Consider the following 25,395-nt stretch of genomic DNA (forward strand, 5'->3'; position numbering starts at 1 on the left):
AATCAGCGAACGCTGCGTACGGCACTTCAGCATATGAATTATATTCCAGCAAAAAGATAACTTTACACGCTTTGAGAAACCAAGATACCAGAATCTGAAACTACTTACCCTCAGCGATGACTCTCACTCCATCATCCAATTCGCGCTTCGACCCGAAACCCGAGAAACCAGCCCCACCACCTTCGCCTCCGAACCCGACACCCGCCGACCCATCAAGACCTGGAATAGTTCCCTTAAACCCCCCATCAGATTCACGATAAACATGCCCAATAAGGCATTATGTGCCACGCACGAAATGAGATCTGAATGATTTTAAAAGGCCAGCCCTATGTGTCACGGGAGGTAACCATTACACGATTTTGTTGCTTTTTAAACCTGTAAAGCTTTCGACTAAAAGAAAAAAAAAGCCTGTAAAGGTGGGGTACTTGCGGGGAAATTTAAGGAATCAACATGCTGGATTCGATTCAGGGATGCGAATCAGTGAGCACATGCTCGACTTTAGGATGTCGCTTGCATCCTCTACCCTGAAAAGTGCTGCACCTTCTACAAGGACACCTGATAGACTGCAAAATATTTTTAAAAAGGACATTATTTGTAAAATAAACTGTACCTAAGTCTTGTGATTTTATATATATTACTAGACTCGTGGGGTTATATTATTATACTAAAGACATCAATTTTTCTACGCGACTAACACACAACATCGTTACATTTTATTATGTCGACCTAGTCTTTTAGTATTGACATGGACATGCATTCTCTATCGGGCAACATAAAGAAAGATGCCATCCTTAAATAGCTAAATGGATTCTCCTCTTCTCTTTGCCAATCATGGCGATAGGATGAACAAGGCCACCTATTCTAGGTTTTCCTATGATTGAAAGCCTTCAAGGGATTGGCTTACATTTACACATTTGTGTGCCGGAACTCACTCGATATCAATTATGGTTTTGGGGCAAACTACATCAAATCACAAAACGATTGCCAGGTGTTCCATCTTCTGCTCTTTCTGGATCCACCCCAACATTGTACCATGTTCTGATTGAATGTTCATCATCGATCACTTCACAGCTCACCAACTTTTCCATCGCCGAAAAACCACATTGAAACCGGACTACTTTTGGGGGTGACACTCGGTTTGGGAATTCCGCGAAAATGCCGAGGTTTTCGCGTTTGTCGCATCCGGAACTATATTGAAGCTTCACACGATTTGATAGGAGGACACAATAAGCAAGCGCATCAGATCACGTTTCGCGAAACCACCGCTTTTGTGAAAATCCTCATTTTGTCAACGTGATGCATACGCCAAGCAACCGCACGATATGGTAAAAGAAGGAGAAACCACGAGGGTGAATGAATGTTGCATGGCAAAAGAAGAGCGCTACGAGACAAACAACCACCCATTAAAAAAACAATAATACTAGAGAGAGAGCGAGGGGGAGCGGTAATGGTTCGGGGTTTTTGAGTGCGGGGGGGAGTCAGCAAGGAACGAAAATGTAAAATTCGGAGAAGTCACGTGAACGAAGCATTACGCGGGGGACGGCTTTGCGGTGGGGAGTAACGTAACAATGCTTCGCGCACCGATCACCACTCTCGCCCGGGGGCGCGTGCCGCCGCCCCCCCGCCGCCCCAGAGGGCCTCCGCCACGCGCCGGAGGAAATCGAAATATAATTGAGGGGAGGTATGGCCGGTCGCGTCCGCACGACTTTCGACGCCGACATTGTGGCGGAGGAGTCTGTACGGGCACGCGAGGAGGGAGGCACGTGGGGGCGACGAGGAGGAGGAGGGAAGGAGGGGCTGGTGCTGCTGAGGAGAGAATGATTTTGTGCTACGCTGCCTACTAGTCCTCCACTTGTGATGCGAGCACTATGAATTTAATATGCATTCTCTCTCTCTCTCTCTCTCTCCCTTTCTCTCTCTGGCGCGCATCAATAACCCCCATTTTTCTCCTGCGTCTAGTGGGATGCAACATTGTGTGTGTGTGTATATAAAGCCGAGCCATCCCTTGCATGATTTTCATCGAAAGTTAGTGAAAGAGTCGGAGGAGAGGGAAGGGGGAGAGAGCGAGCCAGGGTTTCTCTCCAGACCCTGCTTTCTTTTCTTGGTCTTTGCCTTGGAGAGAGGAGAGGATTTCTCACGGTCGGAGGTGGAAAATGGACTTCTTGATCTTCATTTTTGGTATCCTAGGTAAAGAAGGAAGAAACCAGAAGCTGTTCGCCCCTCATTTCCATTTGCTTCTTCTTCTTCGCAATAGTGCTGCTTGCTTGCGCCATTTCCTTTCATCCCATCCATCTTCATATGGTCTACATGCATTTATTTTTTCCGCTTGATGAATCGTTCGTATTTAGTATCTTTAGCATGATTAACAGCAGGCCATTCTCTTCTTTTCTTCTTCTTTTCGTTTGGCAACTCTTTCTTCCAAAACCTTACTCTTTCTCTTTCTATCAATTGCAAAACACACGTTAAGCAACAACAAAAATCACAAAGAAAATGAGAAAATTTTCCCCTTGCACTAATCTTGACACCACTCTTCACATGGAGTTTTTCTCTCTTTTGATGATACAAACCCCGCTCGAAATCAAACTTCCAGCAACCTTTTCAGTCTCTTTGACTTTTGCTGACTTTTTCACAACCCTTTTGGCCATTTCCTCCAATGATTTTTGTTTTCACTCTAGCACACTTTTAGAATTAGCTTTAAATGCTGAAGCCGGTACGCTAGCGTCTGTGGTCAACTTATAGGTCCGTCTTCAAGTTGTTGCAACTAACGTGGGATTTATATTGTCTCAAGTCGGTTTGCATTTCGTGGGAATTCATTCTTTCATCTTTTGGCTATATCGTGTGTATACAAAGGTTATACAACAACATGTAACATGATTTAGTTCGAATTCTGTTCAACCATGCCGTATGTGCTTAGTACTTAAATTGGTAAATGACTGAGGTTGTTTTTCTTCTTCTTTAATTTTAACCCTAGCAAAAAGAGTATTTTCATTTGCGCCGTGCTTGCACAAAATAATCTAATGTTTGTGTTTTTCTTTTGCAATCGATGATAGGAAACATTGTCTCGCTCTTCGTCTTCTTTGCTCCGGTGTAAGTAATCATCTTTTTCTTTGAAGTTCTTTTCTTTCACTAGGATGAAGATAGTATTATTTTATTTGATCCCAATACAATAGCTACTGATTTTTTTTTTTTTTCTCCTGTTGCAGGCCGACATTTTACCGAATCTACAAGGAGAAATCGACCGAGGGTTTCCAATCAATACCGTATTTGGTCGCTCTATTTAGCTCCATGCTCTGGCTTTACTACGCATTCCTCAAAGGACACTCCTTCCTTCTCATCACCATTAACTCATTCGGATGCGTCATAGAGATGGTGTACATCGCCATCTACATTGCTTATGCGCTGAGAGCTGCCAGGGTACGTATTGATCATTAGACGATGCAAAGCTCATATTCCAATCACAATGAACCAAAGGGCTTGCTAGGAAACTTTCTTTGGCAATTCACATGATCTATAAAATGAAAGAAAATACATTCGACAAAAAAAGAAATGAAAATTTTAAGAACACAATAAATCCTAGTGGTAGTTTACGACTGATTGGGTTAACCGAATGTGTTTTGCGCTCTCCATCCTTGCCATCTAAAAGCTCTGTTTTTCCCCTATATCTCTAACTACCCTATGTTTGTTCTATCTAACTTAATGATTTTGATTATTGCAGAGCTCCACAATCAAGCTCTTTGCTCTGATGAACGTGGGATTGTTCTCTCTCCTAATTCTCATAATGCACTTCATTCCAAACGATGATGCACGCACCACGGTGTTTGGATGGATTTGCACGACGATTTCCGTGAGCGTCTTTGCAGCGCCATTAGGCATTGTGGTGCGCACTTAAAAAATCCAATATTTCTTTTTCCAAATATTCATATCTAACCACGGAGAACGCATTTTAATCTTCTTGCTTTTTTTCCCCTATTCTGGTCTTCTTAGGCACGAGTTGTGCGAACGAAGAGCGTGGAGTTCATGCCCTTCTCTCTTTCGTTCTTTCTAACATTGAGCGCCGTCATGTGGTTCGGCTACGGTTTCTTCCAAAAGGACTGGTGCATTATGGTAAGGGATTCCCATTTTCGAAAAATTAAATTGACGATCGTGAAGGATCACTTTAATTTGTATTTGAAGTGTATGTTCTGTCGTAATGTGCATTGGCGTAATGTAGGTCCAAATATTTGTTCAGCATTAATTTTGGGTTCAGCTGCATTGGGGCAGACTAAAATGTTTTGTCAAGTTTTAACATAAGTTTTGGCGGAACTTAAAGAATATTCTTGACCTGGACATGCAGATACCGAACATCGTGGGCTTTGTCTTGGGACTGTCTCAGATGGTCTTGTACGGATACTACAGAAACAAAGGGGTCATCATCATCAAGGACGAGATCATGGACGAGAAGCTCCCGCAACACGTCGTTCACCCCCCCTCAGGAAGAGCCTCTGTAGTCCACCCCGTCACCGTTGGAATCCCGCCCCCCATCAATGGCGGTGAAGCCCGAGCGGATGAGCAACAGCCACAGCCATCACAACTGCCGGAGGGTGCCGTGGAAGTGGTAGTTTCCGGCAATGACCCGGGGTCTGATCAGCCAAGTTAAGTTGGCTCAAGCCCAACTTACCATCGAGCGGGGCTTTAATTAAGAATGTGAAGGTTGTGTCGGTCTATCCTCCTCTCCATGATGATCCTACTTGCTCTATCGATATCTCTCTCTATCCATGTTCGGTTGGTGTACAATTGTATGAACAAGAAAGTGTTCTGACAATCTCTTAGAAGTGTATTCATTATTCCATTTTCTGATTAATGAACAAGTTAATTACTACTACATTCGATGATGCTCGTGCTGAATTGCCTAATATCTCTCTCTCTCTCTCGTGCGCGTTAGTTAAGGCAGTGGGGACCGATTCTTACTAATTCGACCACAATCTCTCCACTCATTCTGTTCGGCAGAATGGAATTTGTGCGACACAACATGAATGCCCTGTTTTGCTTCGTATGGTTCACAGAAAGCAAGCGAAGAGGCTCAAGGAGCGAACGAAGCAGGAAATTCTCGATCAAGACAACATGCCATTAGATCCATTGAAACCGCCTTGAGCGTTCTGCCTCGCCAATTCTCTCCCCACACTTTTGCCTCGGTTACGGCCCTTCCTCTATTCATGTCCCCTGGAGAATTGTTCTTTCCGGACACTGAGAATTGTTCTCTCGCCACACCACCAACCGCGCGGCAATTCAGTAGATCAGATGCTGCTTGAAACTTACAAGATTCGGCACAAGCATTACAAGACAATCCCCCTCTTCCTTTGGATTCTCTTATCTATAATGCTGTTCTAGCAATGATGTACACCGAACTCCCTCTTCTTCCAAATTTCAAGTATAAACAGAGAATGGAGAGATTAGACCCGAAAAAAAGCCGAGTTAAGAGTAGCAGGGACCAAGTCCTCCTAATTCGACCACAATCTCTCCGCTCATTTCCCTTCGACAAAATGGAATATGCAGGACACGAAGTGAATGCCCTGCGTTTGCTTCGTATAAGTTCACAGAAAGCAAGCCAATGGGAGGCTCAAGGAGGAAACGAAGCGAGAAACTGCGATCAAGACAACCGGCCATTAGATCCATCGAAACTGCCTTGAGTGCTCTGCTGTCTTTTCTCTCGCCAATTCTCTCCCCACATCTTTGCCTCCGCGACAGCCCTTTCTCTATTCAAGTCCCTATTTAACAACTTACCGTCCTCCTCGAAAGATTTACCAATGCAAGAAACTTTTTCTAGTCCCCAATCCAATATATAGTATTTACCCGAAACGAGAACTTTTTATTTTCCACCTGCAACTTGCTGTTGTCTATTTCTACAAGGATATACTCAATGACGTGATGACCTCGATAGGCAAGATTTTTTCCCCACACACTCGTTTAGCAACAAAAAATGCGCATCGCCGGTCTGCAATTGGAGGGTAATTAGCAATTTTAACAAAGAAAAACAATGACCCAGCATCTACAGTATACCATCCTATGCATGGTTTATCCCAAACCGATAAAAGTTCCAAGTGAAGGACAAATACACCCATCGTACATACAAATAGAGCAAAAATACAGGGGTTTCGATTAGCCTTGAAGAAATGGATAAGTGGAGCCCTTCTAATCTAAATGGTAACTCTATCCTTCATCACATTGAGAGGATGTCAAGAGAGTCTAAAATTGGTAAACTCAAGACGATCGATGTGAACTAAACCAAAAATTTAGTCTGTCGGTTTATTGATTTGGGTTTGGTTTAACCAAGCCATTCAACCATATCCAACTTCAGTCTCGATTTGCTTATTCTCAAAACTGCTAAATTAGACTGCTATACCAAAAAGATAAAAAGTAGATGCCTTAAAAGAGCCAAAGTCGATTTGGTGTATCTGATATAACTCCAATTATCTTGGCACCACTGGGTTCAAACTCTGTGAATGAAGAGCATGGTCTGCTCACCACTGCCAGGGTTTATTGTGAAATGGGAAAAAACCGAGATAAGATTGGGAACCTTCCACACTTCGATAATTTGAAGCCATACTAATTGTTCTCCCATAGTTTCTCTTGTTTTGCTACAAAACCAAGAAATGCCTCCTTTGGCTCCTAGCATCTGAGTCATGACCATCTCGCCAATGCCTAATCCTTATCGCCACAATCTTTTCATTTGAATTGCGATCACATACTAATCCCACCCAGCTTTACAAGATAATTAATTTCAACCACTCAAATAGGTCTCAAATCCGTTTTGATGTGAAATCGTTGCGGAAAGATCGTTCTACGAAGGCCCAGATGGTGCAAATTTTGAACCTCGACCTCCAATTGAACTTGTGATTGGCAATCTCGGTATGAACGTGATATGTTGACGAACGCGTGTCAACCAACCAACGTTATAGACACTACGAGCAAAAGAATTCGCTATTTCGCTCGATAAGTCGAATCGACCACCACAAGAGAATCTTGATAAGGTCAAGTTCTAAAAAAAAAATAGTAAAAGAGAACCTCTTAATTATTTTCCTCAATGATAAAATGTATTTGTCTCCCAAAGAAAGTCGGCCAGTCCATAATATAGGCCATCTAGTTACCACACAAACCCTAAAATCAGCCCTAAAAATCTAATGCGTCATATTCTAGAAAATATTTAAATAAGAATTGGTCAAATATTTAGTGACCATATAATCAAATTGCGCCAAAATTTCCAAGATACTTCAAAATTCGATCCAAGGTCATCTCCACGCCAAAAACTACACCAAGATTTCCAAGATTTTTAAAGATTTGATCCAAGTCATCTCCATGCCAAAGATACGCCAGCTTGCAAATTGCTTGGCCTTGAGTGACCAATCTAGTTAGAATAGACAATAGGTTCCTAGCACCTCCTCCTTAATATAGCTCAATGTCCATATCACGTTTCTTATGTAGTGTCAAGTAAGTTCTCAACATCTAAAGGTGTCCAGTCTAATCCAAATTGAACCCAGCAAATAATGTTTCTAATGACCAAAAGTTCCAAGACTCAGCCTAACTTACAATTCCCACGGAAATGCTCAACCACGAAACCGGGATCGGTCTATATAACTCTGATAGGAATAATTCAATGTCCTATGCAATGATGACTAACGCAATCGGTGAACGCTGCATATGGCATTTCAGCATATGAATTATGTTCCAGCAAAAAGATAACTTTATTCGCTTTGAGAAACCCAGATACCAGAATCTGAAACTACTTACCCTCAGCGATGACTCTCACTCCATCATCCAATTCGCGCTTCGACCCGAAACCCGAGAAACCAGCCCCAGCTCCTTCGCCTCCGAGCCCGACACCCGCCGACCCGTCAAGGCCAGCTCCATCGCGTTCCCGTACCCCACGATGCTCGGCAACCTCTGCAGCGTCCCGAGGTCGACGGTGATCGCGCCAGGTCGAACTCCTTCACCGAGAAGAACGCGTCCTCCGTGCAGTACCTCACGTCGCACGCGGTGGCGACGTCGACGCCGCCCTCGACGCAAGCCCCGTGGACGGCGGCGATCACCGGCTTGCGGCACCGCTCGATGGCCGTCACCGCGCGCTGCAGGTACTTTGATGTGCCGGCGGAGCCTCTCACCTGCGCGGCCGCGGTCGCCGGGTGGTGGGGAGGAGTCGAGGGCGGCGAAGTCGATGCCGGAGCAGAAGTGGTGGCCGGCGCCGGAGAGGACGAGGACGAGGGCGTCGGGGTTGCGGTCGAGGGAGGAGAGGGCGAGGGGGAGCTCGGCGAAGGAGTCGAGGGAGAGGGCATTGCGGGAGGAAGGGCGGTTGAGGCGGAGGTGGAAGACGGCGGAGCGGGGGCTGGCTCGGACGATTTCCAGGGTCTTGAATTTCTCCATTTTCCGGTCGAGAAAGACGATGAAGATCGGGAAAGGGCCGAGGTTTCTCGGCTCACCTCGGAGCTGGAGAAGGAACGGGTCGCTTTGTTTGTCGGGACTGTTCTTTTGGGCCGAGCCCGAGAGACCGTGGGCCGGTCAATGGCTGGGCCGGATTCAGGTCGGGTTTTTGGGTTAGACATATATCTTGTGCGAAATGCTCACTTCAAGTTAGTTAGGAGGTACATAACCTCGTACTTTGAGGTTTTTTTTTTTATTTTTTTTATTGCACATTGAGAGAACGTTAATATATACATAACATTATGATGGTAGAGAAGGCGAATGACGATGATGCATAAATTCCGAGGGCCCTCACAAGGTCAATTCTTAAATTTCATTGTTAGTAATTCGTCATTTCTAATGGAGAAAAAGAATTGTTACTTTTTAATCCCCATGATTGGCATGGTTGGTTGAGGTGCCGTGGGATTTTCAGCTTATGAACTAGAGAGTGGAGATCGCTTGTTCGGATCCCACAAACTTTACATAAGTTGTTTTTGATCGAGGGTCACTATCCACCAAAACAAAAGATCTAAATTTAATTGGTTCATGAGATTTCGAGATATTCTCATGAATCTCTAGGTAATCTTTCTATTTGCTTAATTTATTGATTTAGTATATCATAACAAATTTAGTAAGGATGCTTGAAAAGTTGGATGATTAGATGTGATTAACTCATGCCTGGATGACTCCATCGACGTCAAGTTGGTCAGATTGATGGTGGTGCATCTAACTACTACAAATTGATGGTGGCGCATCTAACTACTACAAGAAACTCAAATGATAATAGAAATAGTTAAATCGATCAGGAAATGAAAAGTGATGAATATGGCTGCGAAAAAAAATACAAAGTGCTTCTCTCATTTTGCCGAGGCTGGCAAAGTTTCATTGATCCTAAATCTAGAGTTTTGGCAAAAAAAACAAAGTCTTAATCTTAAACATCTTTTTGAAGAAGTTGCAAGCAAACCCTTCCCAATATCACTTCCTTAACTTTTCCTATCAATTTAAGATTTCAAGTAATTATCCATGTTAATTAATGTGTCACATGTCTTTTATCTATGGAAATTTAACAAGATTTGTATTCATGCAGTCTTCCTTCATTTATAAATCTTGAACTTTTGAATTAAAGTTTCTAACTTTGGACTGTTACATCTACAATGAGCAAGTACTCAATGAATGTGTTATATGTACTAAATTGCATTGGGGCCTTACATTGAATGAGACCTATTGGATCCAACTATCATGACCCTAATTCAAAGCTAGTTCAAAGCATGTTCTTGATGGAAAAATTATTTTTAAAAAAAAATTATAAACATACTATATAAATGCCAATTTAATCTTAAAAATTTTAACTTGACCAATTTTGTCTTACATAATTTGAGATTTGTCAATTTTGGCTAAAAACAGCTCAAATGGACACTAGCCATTCGATGTGGCATGTTGGTCAACACTAACGTGGAAAAGTATTTTTTTCCCCTAAAGTTTTTGAATTTTTGAATTTTTTACTTTTTTTTTAATTTCCCTTTGCCGGTCTATAGCCTCATTGGTCATCATGAATGTGTCATCTCCGTTCGTCTTAGGTCTCCTAAGGGTAGGCAATGAGTGATCTTGAATTGTTGACAAACTCTGTCCATCATGACACTATCCAGGTTTGGCATATTATCTGTGATGATTTTGTGAGGAACTCCATATCGATAGATTCTGTTGGGATTGAAAAAATTCACTACTCTAGCTTTTGGAATAGCTTTGTAGGATGCCACCTCGATCCATCGTAACCTCATTAGGCTAGTGCCACCAAAAAAAAAAAAAAAAAAAGGGTTAGTTGGCAACCCTCGCCAACCCACAATAAATAAATAAATAAAAGACACAAAGAAAAGAAAAAAATGAAATTTTATATAAAAAAAATTGCAAAAATTGTTCATTTCACTTAGGACGGTTGGTGTTTACTTAAATAATTTTTATTAAAAATTAGTCGGAATAACTACATTAGTAAATTATCAAAATATTTAAAATTAAATTGGTGAAATTAGAATGTTTGTGATTGAATTAAAATACGTATAATAGATTTAAGAATTTTTTGATAAATATCCCTATTTTTATCCCTATTTACTAATTTAAATATATGTACACATCATCCTTCTAAGCTAACAAAACATGCTGTGATGCACGTTTTTAACACATGCAAGTTGTTTTTAATAGCTTATTTAAGTGAACGTGAAGTTTATATTGAACGAAATAACTTTTTTTTTTTTTAAAAAAAGAGGGTTGAAAGAAGGCCCGCAGAGCAAAAACAAGGTATAGTAAAAACAATTAAAGGCGGTTTTTCAAGAAATAATCTTAGAAAGAGGACATTTATTCGCTCGTATTTTCTTGACGTTGCAAAGAAAATCTAAATTGACCTTCGGCTAGATTGAATTTTTGCAGAAAATTTCTTTGTATAATGTTTTTGTTTGTGATAACTTATGAATTTATCATGACATTTCATTGTTAAAAAAGGATAAAATTGACACTTTTTGCAAATCTTAATTAGGAAAAATCATAGTATCCCTGTTAGAAAGTTAAACAAAAAATATGAAGTCATTAGTTGGAGGGAAACAACGTGTTTATAAAAAGCATATAAAACTCGTTATCAAGCAATGTAAGATATTTCAACATCTCTCACGTGCAAGCCTAACTAGAAGTGGTACATGGAATTTGATTAATGGGGTGGACACACAATGTGAAAGGGATAGCACTTGCCTATAATACCATGTCAAAAAAGTTCAACCCAAATGCTTAAGTAACTAGATGGAGTGAGACAACAATAAAGAGTATATAAGACCCGCTATCAAATGATGTAAGATATTTTGACACACCATCTCACATGCAAGCTAGGTTATGAGCAGCACATGAAATTTGATTAACGGGGTGAACACACACGTGAAAGGAATATCGCTTGACTCCGATACCAAATTATAAAATCTGACCTAATAGTTTAAACTATTAAGTGGAGGGAGACCAACTGCATATCAAAAGCATATAAGATCAATTGTTAAGACCTACATGCAAGTGGGATTAGGAGTAGTGCGTTGAATTTGATTAACGGGTGGATATCCCTTGATTCTGGTACCATGTTAAAAAGTCCAATAAAAAAACTTAAACTATTAAGTGAAGGGAAATCAACTGTATAAAGAGCAGATAAAGCTTGTTGTCAAGCGATATAAAAAATCTCAATATTCAATCTTATGTGCAAGCTAGATTATGAGCGGCTCACACGAAAGGAATAACAATTGGCTCTAATATCACGTTAGAAAGTTTAACCAAAATCTTAAATTTTTAAATAAAGGGAGAGCTTATGTATAGAAAGAATATATAAAATTCATTGTTTAATGTGGACAATTCAACAATCCCAAAATCTCTCATAAATTCTAAATTTCATTTTATCTTGCCCTTCTTACATCGAATTGAGTCCATTTCTTAAATAATTCGACTCACATGGTTCCTCTTTTTAACTATTGATTTTCAAGTTTTGCACCTAATTTTTGTTCCATTTTCAAGGGGAATATATATATATATATATATATGGAAAAATCCAAGTATATAACAATTTTACAACATAACTACATCATCTTCAACTCTAATTTTCTTTTCAAAACACTTAACGATATATACTTTCAAATAATTTGTGCTTAGGATGAGTCTAAAGTACTCTCCAAACCTTTTATTGCAACTAGAACAATTGCACAATGTAGCCTGTCAGAAGCATAAAATTGAGATATTTACAAAAAAAAATCATAAATTTATTGTACAAATACCTATTCAATCGTAATCATTTTAATTTGGCTAATTTAATCATAATTTTTCTTTTATAATTTACCAATATAACAATTTCAACCAATTTTGTAAGGGAAATTGCTAATATAACGGTCCAATCAATGCCAAATGTTCTCCATGGAATAGCTGGCCATTAGTATAGATAATTTTTGCAATTATTTTAATTTTTTGAGTTTTTTTTTCCTTTTTCCCTAATTTCATTAGCTAGTTGCCCTTCCACAGATGAGGACCAACAAAGGCTGCCTTCACTAAGGTTGCCTTAGCCAAATTTGGCCAGGCTACCCTCACCAAAGGCTGGCAAGGGCAACCTTCACTTTTGGTTGGTGGAGAATTGTTGAGGCCCCAACAACTCGTAAAGGGAAATAGGAAAAATTAGAAAGAAATAAAATAAAATAAAACATGCCAAATTTCGTTTTTAAAATTCAAAAAAATTGTCCACATCCGCACTGTTGGTGCATTGCCAGCAAATTTTGATTGAAAAAACTATATTAACCAATCATTAAAGTTTTGGGGCTTAATTGGCCAAAAAAACTTAGGATTGAATTGTCATATATACAATAAATTTATGACTTTTTATAATTGAATGCATGCCCTAAGCTTCCTCATATCTCATATCTTTTTTTGATAACTACTAATATCCCTATTACTATTACTGTGCCGATGTGCATAAATTACACAACAACATACAACAACGAGGAGTTGACTGATTTCAAGGTAGACTGGTCCTTACCTTTGAATTGGGAATCAATCTGACGGCTCTTGATTCCAAAAATTTGGAAACGAAAACCAAATCAATAAGGACCGGTTTGACCCAACGTGGCTCTTGAGAAACGGGAACAAACACAGCCGTCCACCTTTTGTTCTTTGAATGATTTAAAAATAAAAAAGGTGGCATGTCTTGTCCTTCGCGAATTAATTGTGGGACACGTTTTAGGATGACTAAAAGTTAACAAAAATAAAAAATAAAAATAAAATTGAAAAATAAGCCCAAGTGTGAGATCCTACATCAAGTAGTGGGATTATATATATACACACACTTTATGGTTTATTATAACATATTCAATGTTGTTGGATAAAAAGAAGAAATAAGTGGAGGTATTCAATAGTCTTGGTTCAGTTTGATTCCATCCCAAAACCACATTGATTCCAATTTTAGGAATTAGGAACCGGACCGGTTCATACGGGAATCGCTCAAAACTGACTTGAGTGGTGCTCGCCCTTACAATGGCCACGTCATTTTTTCGGCGAACTAGTAGGTGTTTTCTTCTTTTATTGGATATATTCTTAAAACTCCAATTGCTTTCTCCAACTTGAGTTGAGGAGATATTAGAGATAACTTAGATATTTCTTTGATGTATATTAAAGATAATTAGGATATTTTCTTTGATTCTCATTGTCTCTCAAGGTTATTCATATATTATTGTATTTGTTTTAATTCTCCGGTTCATGTATCTTTTCATAAGAATCCATTGAAATATTCAAAAATTTCACATTTCTTATGCGTGGGATAATCTAAGTTTTTCCAACAAAAAAAAAAAAAAAAAGCAAAACCCGAAGAAGAGGAGCTTCACGTTTTCCATATCAATCGGTATGAAATCAGTGACCAGCCCTACGCGTCTTCATCAGTTGATGAGAGAGAGTCCTTTAAGGATTCTCCAGACCAGATTGAGTCAAGGGATCGATGAAGAATTATACCTAGAATAGTTCCCTTAAACCCCCCATCAGATTCACGATAAACATGCCCAATAAAGCATTATGTGCCACGCAAGACATGAGATCTGAATAATTTGGAATGGCTTGATCATATCTCCTTCTCGTACGCAATCCCGATAATCACTCCATCTCCCTCATTGATTTTTGCAGGGTCTGGTGACGCAAAAGGGGCCCTTCCTTACTGTCAACATCTCTCCCTAATTTAAGCAGAAATTTTGCCATTTCCCCCTCCTTCCATTACCCCGTGAGATTATCATGTAGCTTTTGTAATATCGCCAAAATAACTTAACATACACTCATTGATTTCCTAAACAAGTGCATTCCTAGTCATCATCAATAATTAGCAAAGTACAAAGGTCCGGTGAAACTTCGCCGGCACATAAAATTAGAGGTGATAATTCCTGACATAGCATGAGAAAACGACTTAGATGCAACATAAATTTATCAATGAGAAATTGGAATTTGGTGTGATGCGGCTTAACTCAAAACCGACATAACATGACACTTTGAAAGTAAATTGAAGATTTTTTATTATTGACAGGGAAGGACACGAGTGGTTGACACGGACACATAACACAAGAATATGAATTGCCAGCCCTACGTGTCATGGGAGGTAACCATTACATGATTTTGTTGTTTTTATACCTGTAAAGCTTTCGACCAAAAGAAAAATAAAAACCTGTAAAGGTGGGGCACATGCGGGGAAATTTAAGGAATCAACGTGGCTGGATTCGATTCAGGATGCGTTTCGGAGGAAGACATACGATAAGTTCCGACTTTCAAAAGTTCAGAATCAGCGAGCATATGCTCGACTTTGGGATGTACCTTGCATCCTCTACCCTGAAAAGTGTTGTACCTTCTACAGGGACACCTGGTAGATTGCAAAATATTTTTAAAAAGCACATTATTTGTAAAATAAACTACACCTAAGTTTTGTGATTTTATATCTCTTACTAGACTCGAGAGGTTGTATTATTATATTAAAGACATTGATTTTTCTACACGTTATTAGCACAACGTTGTTACATTTTATGATGACTTTATATTAGTATTGATATAGACATGCGTTCTCCATTGGGCAATGTCAAGAAAGTTATCACCCTTAAACAGCTAAATGGGATTTCCCTCTCTCCTTGCCAATCATCGCAATATGATGAGCAAGGCCACTTATTCTAGGTTTCCTATGATTGAAAGCCTTCAAGGGATTGGGTTACATTTACACATTTGTGCGCTTGAACTCACTCGATATCAGTTATGGTTTTGGGGCAAACTACATCAAATCACAAAACGATTGCCAAGTGTTCGATCTTCTGCTTGTTCCGGATCCATCCCAACATTGCACCATGTTCTGATTGAATGTTTAATCATTGAAATTTAATAGTTTTCGTTAGTAAAACGTCACCCTTCATGGGGCCTCCCATTCGACACGTAACCTAAGTTTCCTAGAGTCCCTTTCACACATTATTTGCAAACAATAATGGAAGTTCGCATCCATCAGAAGTCATGCTATCATCTTGCCATTTACACAGCAAAAGCCACCGTAATTAGGGAAGCTAGAACTTGAAAACTTTTAGTCCATATTCACTAGTCGAATGCAATAATAGTATCGTACCATATGATCAATCACTTCACAGCTCACCAACTTTTCCATCGCCGAAAAACCGCATTGAAACCGGACTACTTTTGGGGGTGACACTCGGTTCGGAAATTCCGTGAAAGTGCCGAGGTTTTCGTGTCCTCGCGTCCGGAACTATATTGAAGCTTCACACGATTTGGTAGGAGGACACAATAAGCAAGCGCATCAGCTCACGTTTCGCGAAACCACCGCGTTTGTGAAAATCCTCTTGTTGTCAACGCGATGCGTACGCCAAACAACCGCACGATATGGTAAAAGAAGGAGAAACCACAGGGGTTAATGAATGTTGCATGTGAAAATATCTTATCTCGACCCTCCTCCACCACCTGGCAAATCCCGAAACCACTTCCCGAGTTCCAACAATCCATGCACGCGAGCCCCAACAACCTCATTCATCGCCCAACCAAGAAACATAAATGCGCAAAAAGAACCCATCATTTTGTTCTGTACATGGTCATCACCCTTCTCGTCCTATCATGCCTCACGCAACCGCAAGGCGCATGTGCACGAGGCTTCAAGAACGAAAAAGCCAAAGCGGGGAGATGCCATGAACGCACACGCACGAAACCTCTAGAGCTCTTCCACATGAAGGGCGCGCAAAGAAGAGCGCTACGAGACAAACAATTACCATTATAAAACAATAATACTAGAGAGAGAAGGGGGGAGGGCTAAATTAGGGCCGAGCCAGCAAGGCGTGTTTGGCTCGGGGTTTTGAGTGCGGGGGAGTCAGCAAGCAGTGTTGGTTCGGGGTTTTTGAATGCGGGGGAGGAGAAAGAAAACGGCTAAAAGACAATGAAAAAATCGCGGAACCAAAGTGTAATTTTCGGAGAGGTCACGTGAACGAAGCATCAGCTGCATTACGCGGAGGACAGCTTTGCGGTGGGGAGTAACGTAACAATGCTTCGCGCACCGATCACCACTCTCGCCCGGGGCGCGTGGCGCCGCCCCGCGCCGCCCCAGAGGGCCTCCGCCTCGCGGCGGGGAAATCGAAATATAATTGAGGGGAGGTACGGCCGGTCGCGTCCGCACGACTTTCGACCCCGACATTCGTGGCCAAGGAGCTGTACGGGCACGCGAGGAGGGAGGCACGTGGGGCGACGAGGAGGAGGAGGAGGGAAGGAGGGGCTGGAGCCTGGTGCTGCTGCGGAGAGAATGATTTTGTGGTACGCTACCTACTAGTCCTCCACTTGTCATGCGAGCACTATGAATTCAATACGCATATTCTCTCTCTCTCTCTCTCTCTCTCTCTCTCTCTCTCTCTGTAGCGCGCATACACGCACACACGGCAACCCCCATTTTTCTCCTATGCCTAGTGGGATGCAATATTGTGTGTGTGTATAAAGCCGAGCCATCCCTCGGATGGTTTTCATCGAAAGTTAGAGAGAGTCTCGGAGGAGAGGGAGGGAGAGAGAGAGAGAGAGAGAAAGAGAGAGAGAGCCAGGGTTTCTCTCCAAACCCTGCTTTCTTTTCTTGGTCTTTGCCTTGGAGAGAAGAGAGGATATCTCACGGTCGGAGGTGGAAAATGGACTTCCTTGCTCACTACCATCTCTGGATCTTCGCTTTTGGTATCCTAGGTAAAGAAGGAAGAAACCAGAAGCTCTTCGCCCTTCATCTCCATGTGCTTCTTCTTCTTCGCAATAATGCTGCTTGCTTGCGCCATTTCCTTTCATCCCATCCATCTTCATATGGTCTACATGCGTTTATTTTTTTTCCGCTTGATGAATCGTTCGTATTAGTATCTTTAGGATGATGGTTAGCAGGTCATTCTCTTCTTTTCTTCTTCTTTTCGTTTGGCAACTCTCCCTTCCAAAACCTCATTCTTTCTCTTTCTATCATTTGCAAAACACACGTGAAGCAACAACCAAAATCACAAAGAAAATGAGAAATTTTTTCCCGGTGCACTAATCTTGACACCACTCTTCACATGGAGTTTTTCTCTCTTTTGATGATACAAACCCCGCTCGAAATCAAACTTCCAGCAACCTTTTCAGTCTTTTGGACTTTTGCCAACTTTTTCACAACCCTTTTGGCCATTTCCTCCGACGATTTTTGTTTTCACTCTAGCGCACTTTTAGAATTAGCTTTAAATGCTGAAGCCAATACGCTAGTGTCCATCGTAAACTTATGGGTCCGTCTTCAAGTTGTTGCAACTAACGTGGGATTTATATTGTCTTAAGTCGATGTGCATTTCGTGGGAATTCATTCTTTTCATCTTTTGGCTATATCATATGTATACAAAGGTTATACAACGACATGCAACATGATTTAGTTCGAGTTCTGTTCAACCATGCCGTATGTGCTTCGCACTTAGATTAGTAAATGACTAATGTTGCTTTTCTTCTTCTTTAATTTTAACCCTATCAAAAAGAGCATTTTCATCTGCACCGCGCTTGCACGGAATAATCTAACGTTTGTGCTTTTCTTCTGCAATCGATGATAGGAAACATTGTCTCGTTCTTCGTCTTCTTGGCTCCAGTGTAAGTAATCATTTTTTTTTCTTTGAAGTTCTTTACCTTCATCGGGATGAAGATAGTCTTATTTTATTTGATCCCGATACAATAACTACTGATTCTTTTTCTCTTCTCCTGTTGCAGGCCGACATTTTACAGAATCTGCAGGAACAAATCGACTGAAGAATTCCAATCGATACCATATTTGGTCGCTCTATTCAGCTCCATGCTCTGGCTTTACTACGCATTCCTCAAAGGACACTCCTTCCTTCTCATCACCATTAACTCCTTTGGATGTGTCATAGAGATGGTGTACATTGCCATCTACATTGCTTATGCGCTAAGAGCTGCTAGGGTACGTATTGATCATTAGACGATGCAACACTCATATTTCGATCACAATGAACCAATAAGCTTCCTAGGAAACTTTCTTTGGGGATTCACGTGATCTATACAATGAAAGGAAATACGTTTGACAAAAAAAAGAACTGAAATTTTAGGAACACAATAAATCCCATTAGTAGTTTAGGACTGAGTGTGTTAACCGAACGTGTTTTGCACTATCCATCCTTGCCATCTAAAAGCTCTCTTTTTCCCCTATATCTCTAACTATCTTGTGTTTGTTCTGACTTAATGATTTTGATTATTGTAGAACTCCACGATCAAGCTCTTTGCTCTGATGAACATGGGATTGTTCTCTCTCCTAATTCTCATCACGCATTTCATTCCGAACAATGATGCACGCGCCACGGTGTTCGGATGGATCTGCACGACAATTTCCGTGAGCGTCTTCGCAGCGCCGTTAAGCATTGTGGTGCGCACTTAAAAAATCCAATTTCTCACTTCCCAAATTCTCATATCTAACCACGGAAAACGCATTTTAATCTTCTCTCTTTCTTTTTTTTCCCTATTCTGGTCTTCTTAGGCACGAGTTGTGCGAACGAAGAGCGTGGAGTTCATGCCCTTCTCTCTGTCGTTCTTTCTAACTTTGAGCGCCATCATGTGGTTCGGCTACGGTTTCTTCCAAAAGGACTGGTGCATTATGGTAAGGGATCCCCATTTTCGAAAAATTAAATTAACGATCGTTAAGGATCACTTTACTTTGCATTTTAACTGTATGTTTTGTCGTAATGTGCATTGGGGTAGTGTAGGTCCATATATTTGTTCAGCATCACTTTTGGGTTCGGCTAAATTTGCTATATAACATGTTGCGTTGGCACGTCATTAATGGGCTAATAAGACTAATTAAATTTTCAAGAAAAGCTAATAAGAGCATATGCGGGTCCCATGTCCATAGACTTCTGTATACATTTTGTGTGATTAGACTTTACTCTTCAAGTTGTTCGGGTAGGATGAATTTACGTAATTATTTAGCATGGTAATAATTTTCGGTTTCTTTTTCTTCATATTATACCATTATGTCATTTCTTGCATTGAGTTCATAATATCTATTTTTGGAAAAAAAAAAAAAGGTTAAATAATATCGACCAAGTAGGACACATTATTAATGATTATGATTATTGGAGGATCGAAAACTTTATATTTGAAAAATGGACCGAGGTGAGAATATTTAACAAAACTTAAGTACATGACTTTGGGAAAAAAAAATTGGTGTGAAATTTTAGATTCTCGAATGGTTAATCGATGTAAACACATAAATCCAATATCTTTATAACTGTTACGGATGAAGATTATGTGATGAATGCGAATGCACGTCGTCGATTATACCGATACTAAGCCTTGGGTTAGACAGAAATGTTTTGACAAGTTTTAACGTAAGTTTCGGCCGAACTTAGAGAATATTCTTGACCTTGACACGCAGATACCGAACATCGTGGGCTTTGTCTTGGGACTGTCTCAGATGGTCGTGTACGGATACTACAGAAACAATGAGGTCATGGACGAGAAGCTCCCACAACATGTCGCCACCACCGTCGTTCACCCCCGCCAGGAGGAGTCTCCGAAGTCCGCCCTGTCACCCGTGAAATCTCGCCCCCATCGACCGCGGTGAAGCCCGAGCGAATGAGCAACAGCCACAGCCATCACAACCGCCGGAGGGTGCCGTGGAAGTGGTAGTTTCTGCGATGACACAGGGTCTGATCAGCCAAGTTAAGTTGGCTCAGGCCCAACTTACCATCGAGCGGGGCTTTAATTAAGAATGTGAAGGCTCAAATTAGCGTCGATCTATCCTCCTCTCCATGATGATCCTATTTGCCCTATCGATATCTCTCTCTATCTGTCTCTTTTGTTCAGTTGATGTACAATTGTGTGAACGAGAAAGTCCTCCGACAATCTCTCAGAAGTGTATTCATTATTCCATTTTCTAATTAATGAATAAGTTAATTACTAGTAAATTCGATGATGCTCATGTTGAATTGCCTAATTGCCTAAACTCACTTGTATAGATCAATGTGAACTAAACCCAAAATTTAGTCTGTTGGTTTATCGATTTGGGTTTGGTTTAACCAAGCCATTCAACCATATCCAACTTCAATCTCGATTTGCTTATTCTCAAAACTGCTAAATTAGAGTGCTATACCAAAAGAAAAAAAGTAGATGCCTTAAAAGAGCCAAAGTCGATTTGGTGTATCTGATATAACTCCAATTATATTGGCACCACCGGGTTCAAACTCTATGAATGAAGAGCACACTATTTTCACCACTGCCGGGTCTATTGCGAAAAGAAAACCAAGATAAGATTGGGAACCTTCCACACTTCGATAATTTGAAGACATACTAATTGTTCTCCCATAGTTTCTCTCGTTTCGCTGCAAAATCAAGAAACGCCTCCTTCGACTCCCGCATCTGAGTCATGACCATCTCGCCAATGCCGCCACAATCTTTTCATTTAAATTAAGATCACGTACAAATCTTACACAGCTTTACAAAATTGTTAATTTCAAGCATTCAAACCGGTCTTAAATCGGTTTCTTTTGTAGTGTCAAGTAAGTGCTGGACATAGAATCCCACATCACTGAAACACCTCCAAATCATTGATTTGGAATCGGAAAGGTGTCCAATCTAATCCCAATCAAACCCAGCATGTAATTTATCTAATAACTAAAAGTTCCAAGACTCAGCCTAACTTACAATTCCCACCGAAATGCTAAACCATGAAACCGGGATAGCTCTGATAGGAATAATTCAACGTCATATAACGATGACTAATGCAATCAGCGAACGCTGCGTACGGCACTTCAGCATATGAATTATATTCCAGCAAAAAGATAACTTTACACGCTTTGAGAAACCAAGATACCAGAATCTGAAACTACTTACCCTCAGCGATGACTCTCACTCCATCATCCAATTCGCGCTCGACCCGAAACCCGAGAAACCAGCCCCACCACCTTCGCCTCCGAACCCGACACCCGCCGACCCATCAAGACCTGGAATAGTTCCCTTAAACCCCCCATCAGATTCACGATAAACATGCCCAATAAGGCATTATGTGCCACGCACGAAATGAGATCTGAATGATTTTAAAAGGCCAGCCCTATGTGTCACGGGAGGTAACCATTACACGATTTTGTTGCTTTTTAAACCTGTAAAGCTTTCGACTAAAAGAAAAAAAAAAAGCCTGTAAAGGTGGGGTACTTGCGGGGAAATTTAAGGAATCAACATGCTGGATTCGATTCAGGGATGCGAATCAGTGAGCACATGCTCGACTTTAGGATGTCGCTTGCATCCTCTACCCTGAAAAGTGCTGCACCTTCTACAAGGACACCTGATAGACTGCAAAATATTTTTAAAAAGGACATTATTTGTAAAATAAACTGTACCTAAGTCTTGTGATTTTATATATATTACTAGACTCGTGGGGTTATATTATTATACTAAAGACATCAATTTTTCTACGCGACTAACACACAACATCGTTACATTTTATTATGTCGACCTAGTCTTTTAGTATTGACATGGACATGCATTCTCTATCGGGCAACATAAAGAAAGATGCCATCCTTAAATAGCTAAATGGATTCTCCTCTTCTCTTTGCCAATCATGGCGATAGGATGAACAAGGCCACCTATTCTAGGTTTTCCTATGATTGAAAGCCTTCAAGGGATTGGCTTACATTTACACATTTGTGTGCCGGAACTCACTCGATATCAATTATGGTTTTGGGGCAAACTACATCAAATCACAAAAACGATTGCCAGGTGTTCCATCTTCTGCTCTTTCTGGATCCACCCCAACATTGTACCATGTTCTGATTGAATGTTCATCATCGATCACTTCACAGCTCACCAACTTTTCCATCGCCGAAAAACCACATTGAAACCGGACTACTTTTGGGGTGACACTCGGTTTGGGAATTCCGCGAAAATGCCGAGGTTTTCGCGTTTGTCGCATCCGGAACTATATTGAAGCTTCACACGATTTGATAGGAGGACACAATAAGCAAGCGCATCAGATCACGTTTCGCGAAACCACCGCTTTTGTGAAAATCCTCATTTTGTCAACGTGATGCATACGCCAAGCAACCGCACGATATGGTAAAAGAAGGAGAAACCACGAGGGTGAATGAATGTTGCATGGCAAAAGAAGAGCGCTACGAGACAAACAACCACCCATTAAAAAACAATAATACTAGAGAGAGAGCGAGGGGGAGCGGTAATGGTTCGGGGTTTTTGAGTGCGGGGGGGAGTCAGCAAGGAACGAAAATGTAAAATTCGGAGAAGTCACGTGAACGAAGCATTACGCGGGGGACGGCTTTGCGGTGGGGGAGTAACGTAACAATGCTTCGCGCACCGATCACCACTCTCGCCCGGGGGCGCGTGCCGCCGCCCCCCCGCCGCCCCAGAGGGCCTCCGCCACGCGCCGGAGGAAATCGAAATATAATTGAGGGAGGTATGGCCGGTCGCGTCCGCACGACTTTCGACGCCGACATCGTGGCGGAGGAGTCTGTACGGGCACGCGAGGAGGGAGGCACGTGGGGGCGACGAGGAGGAGGAGGGAAGGAGGGGCTGGTGCTGCTGAGGAGAGAATGATTTTGTGCTACGCTGCCTACTAGTCCTCCACTTGTGATGCGAGCACTATGAATTTAATATGCATTCTCTCTCTCTCTCTCTCTCTCTCCCTTTCTCTCTCTGGCGCGCATCAATAACCCCCATTTTTCTCCTGCGTCTAGTGGGATGCAACATTGTGTGTGTGTGTATATAAAGCCGAGCCATCCCTTGCATGATTTTCATCGAAAGTTAGTGAAAGAGTCGGAGGAGAGGGAAGGGGGAGAGAGCGAGCCAGGGTTTCTCTCAGACCCTGCTTTCTTTTTCTTGGTCTTTGCCTTGGAGAGAGGAGAGGATTTCTCACGGTCGGAGGTGGAAAATGGACTTCTTGATCTTCATTTTTGGTATCCTAGGTAAAGAAGGAAGAAACCAGAAGCTGTTCGCCCCTCATTTCCATTTGCTTCTTCTTCTTCGCAATAGTGCTGCTTGCTTGCGCCATTTCCTTTCATCCCATCCATCTTCATATGGTCTACATGCATTTATTTTTTCCGCTTGATGAATCGTTCGTATTTAGTATCTTTAGCATGATTAACAGCAGGCCATTCTCTTCTTTTCTTCTTCTTTTCGTTTGGCAACTCTTTCTTCCAAAACCTTACTCTTTCTCTTTCTATCAATTGCAAAACACACGTTAAGCAACAACAAAAATCACAAAGAAAATGAGAAAATTTTCCCCTTGCACTAATCTTGACACCACTCTTCACATGGAGTTTTCTCTCTTTTGATGATACAAACCCCGCTCGAAATCAAACTTCCAGCAACCTTTTCAGTCTCTTTGACTTTTGCTGACTTTTTCACAACCCTTTTGGCCATTTCCTCCAATGATTTTTGTTTTCACTCTAGCACACTTTTAGAATTAGCTTTAAATGCTGAAGCCGGTACGCTAGCGTCTGTGGTCAACTTATAGGTCCGTCTTCAAGTTGTTGCAACTAACGTGGGATTTATATTGTCTCAAGTCGGTTTGCATTTCGTGGGAATTCATTCTTTCATCTTTTGGCTATATCGTGTGTATACAAAGGTTATACAACAACATGTAACATGATTTAGTTCGACCTGTTCAACCATGCCGTATGTGCTTAGTACTTAAATTGGTAAATGACTGAGGTTGTTTTTCTTCTTCTTTAATTTTAACCCTAGCAAAAAGAGTATTTTCATTTGCGCCGTGCTTGCACAAAATAATCTAATGTTTGTGTTTTTCTTTTGCAATCGATGATAGGAAACATTGTCTCGCTCTTCGTCTTCTTTGCTCCGGTGTAAGTAATCATCTTTTTCTTTGAAGTTCTTTTCTTTCACTAGGATGAAGATAGTATTATTTTATTTGATCCCAATACAATAGCTACTGATTTTTTTCTTTTCTCCTGTTGCAGGCCGACATTTTACCGAATCTACAAGGAGAAATCGACCGAGGGTTTCCAATCAATACCGTATTTGGTCGCTCTATTTAGCTCCATGCTCTGGCTTTACTACGCATTCCTCAAAGGACACTCCTTCCTTCTCATCACCATTAACTCATTCGGATGCGTCATAGAGATGGTGTACATCGCCATCTACATTGCTTATGCGCTGAGAGCTGCCAGGGTACGTATTGATCATTAGACGATGCAAAGCTCATATTCCAATCACAATGAACCAAAGGGCTTGCTAGGGAAACTTTCTTTGGCAATTCACATGATCTATAAAATGAAAGAAAATACATTCGACAAAAAAAGAAATGAAAATTTTAAGAACACAATAAATCCTAGTGGTAGTTTACGACTGATTGGGTTAACCGAATGTGTTTTGCGCTCTCCATCCTTGCCATCTAAAAGCTCTGTTTTTCCCTATATCTCTAACTACCCTATGTTTGTTCTATCTAACTTAATGATTTTGATTATTGCAGAGCTCCACAATCAAGCTCTTTGCTCTGATGAACGTGGGACTGTTCTCTCTCCTAATTCTCATAATGCACTTCATTCCAAACGATGATGCACGCACCACGGTGTTTGGATGGATTTGCACGACGATTTCCGTGAGCGTCTTTGCAGCGCCATTAGGCATTGTGGTGCGCACTTAAAAAATCCAATATTTCTTTTTCCAAATATTCATATCTAACCACGGAGAACGCATTTTAATCTTCTTGCTTTTTTTTTCCCTATTCTGGTCTTCTTAGGCACGAGTTGTGCGAACGAAGAGCGTGGAGTTCATGCCCTTCTCTCTTTCGTTCTTTCTAACATTGAGCGCCGTCATGTGGTTCGGCTACGGTTTCTTCCAAAAGGACTGGTGCATTATGGTAAGGGATTCCCATTTTCGAAAAAAATTAAATTGACGATCGTGAAGGATCACTTTAATTTGTATTTGAAGTGTATGTTCTGT

General features: G+C 41.1%; 3 protein-coding genes and 1 pseudogene across 3 annotated transcripts; 3 read left to right on the plus strand and 1 right to left on the minus strand.

Moving 5' to 3' along the window:
* The first annotated feature begins 1,998 nt into the window (after window positions 1-1,998).
* LOC104417733 (bidirectional sugar transporter N3) lies at window positions 1,999-4,874 on the plus strand. The gene is made up of 6 exons (XM_039298843.1): window positions 1,999-2,187; window positions 3,051-3,087; window positions 3,204-3,414; window positions 3,716-3,877; window positions 3,985-4,104; window positions 4,334-4,874. Exons 1-6 carry the CDS (start codon window positions 2,154-2,156, stop codon window positions 4,634-4,636), a joined length of 867 nt encoding a protein of 288 aa, XP_039154777.1. The 5' UTR covers window positions 1,999-2,153; the 3' UTR covers window positions 4,637-4,874.
* Window positions 4,875-7,478: 2,604 nt separating this feature from the next.
* Window positions 7,479-8,425, minus strand: LOC104415639 (annotated as a pseudogene).
* Window positions 8,426-18,187: 9,762 nt separating this feature from the next.
* On the plus strand, window positions 18,188-20,050 carry LOC120287451 (bidirectional sugar transporter N3-like; the record flags this gene model as incomplete). The annotated part of the gene is made up of 4 exons (XM_039300255.1): window positions 18,188-18,394; window positions 18,692-18,853; window positions 18,965-19,084; window positions 19,862-20,050. Coding segments are annotated over 4 exons (678 nt in total), but the record flags the coding sequence as incomplete, so codon positions are not given.
* Window positions 20,051-23,340: 3,290 nt separating this feature from the next.
* Window positions 23,341-24,639, plus strand: LOC120287452 (bidirectional sugar transporter N3-like). Its single transcript, XM_039300256.1, has 3 exons — window positions 23,341-23,399; window positions 24,260-24,296; window positions 24,411-24,639. The coding sequence occupies exons 1-3, from the start codon at window positions 23,366-23,368 to the stop codon at window positions 24,637-24,639; spliced, it is 300 nt and encodes a 99-aa protein (XP_039156190.1). The 5' UTR covers window positions 23,341-23,365.
* Window positions 24,640-25,395: the final 756 nt, after the last annotated feature.

The sequence above is a fragment of the Eucalyptus grandis genome, chromosome 8 (genome assembly GCF_016545825.1).
Source record: "Eucalyptus grandis isolate ANBG69807.140 chromosome 8, ASM1654582v1, whole genome shotgun sequence".
Classification (NCBI taxonomy): domain Eukaryota; kingdom Viridiplantae; phylum Streptophyta; class Magnoliopsida; order Myrtales; family Myrtaceae; genus Eucalyptus; species Eucalyptus grandis.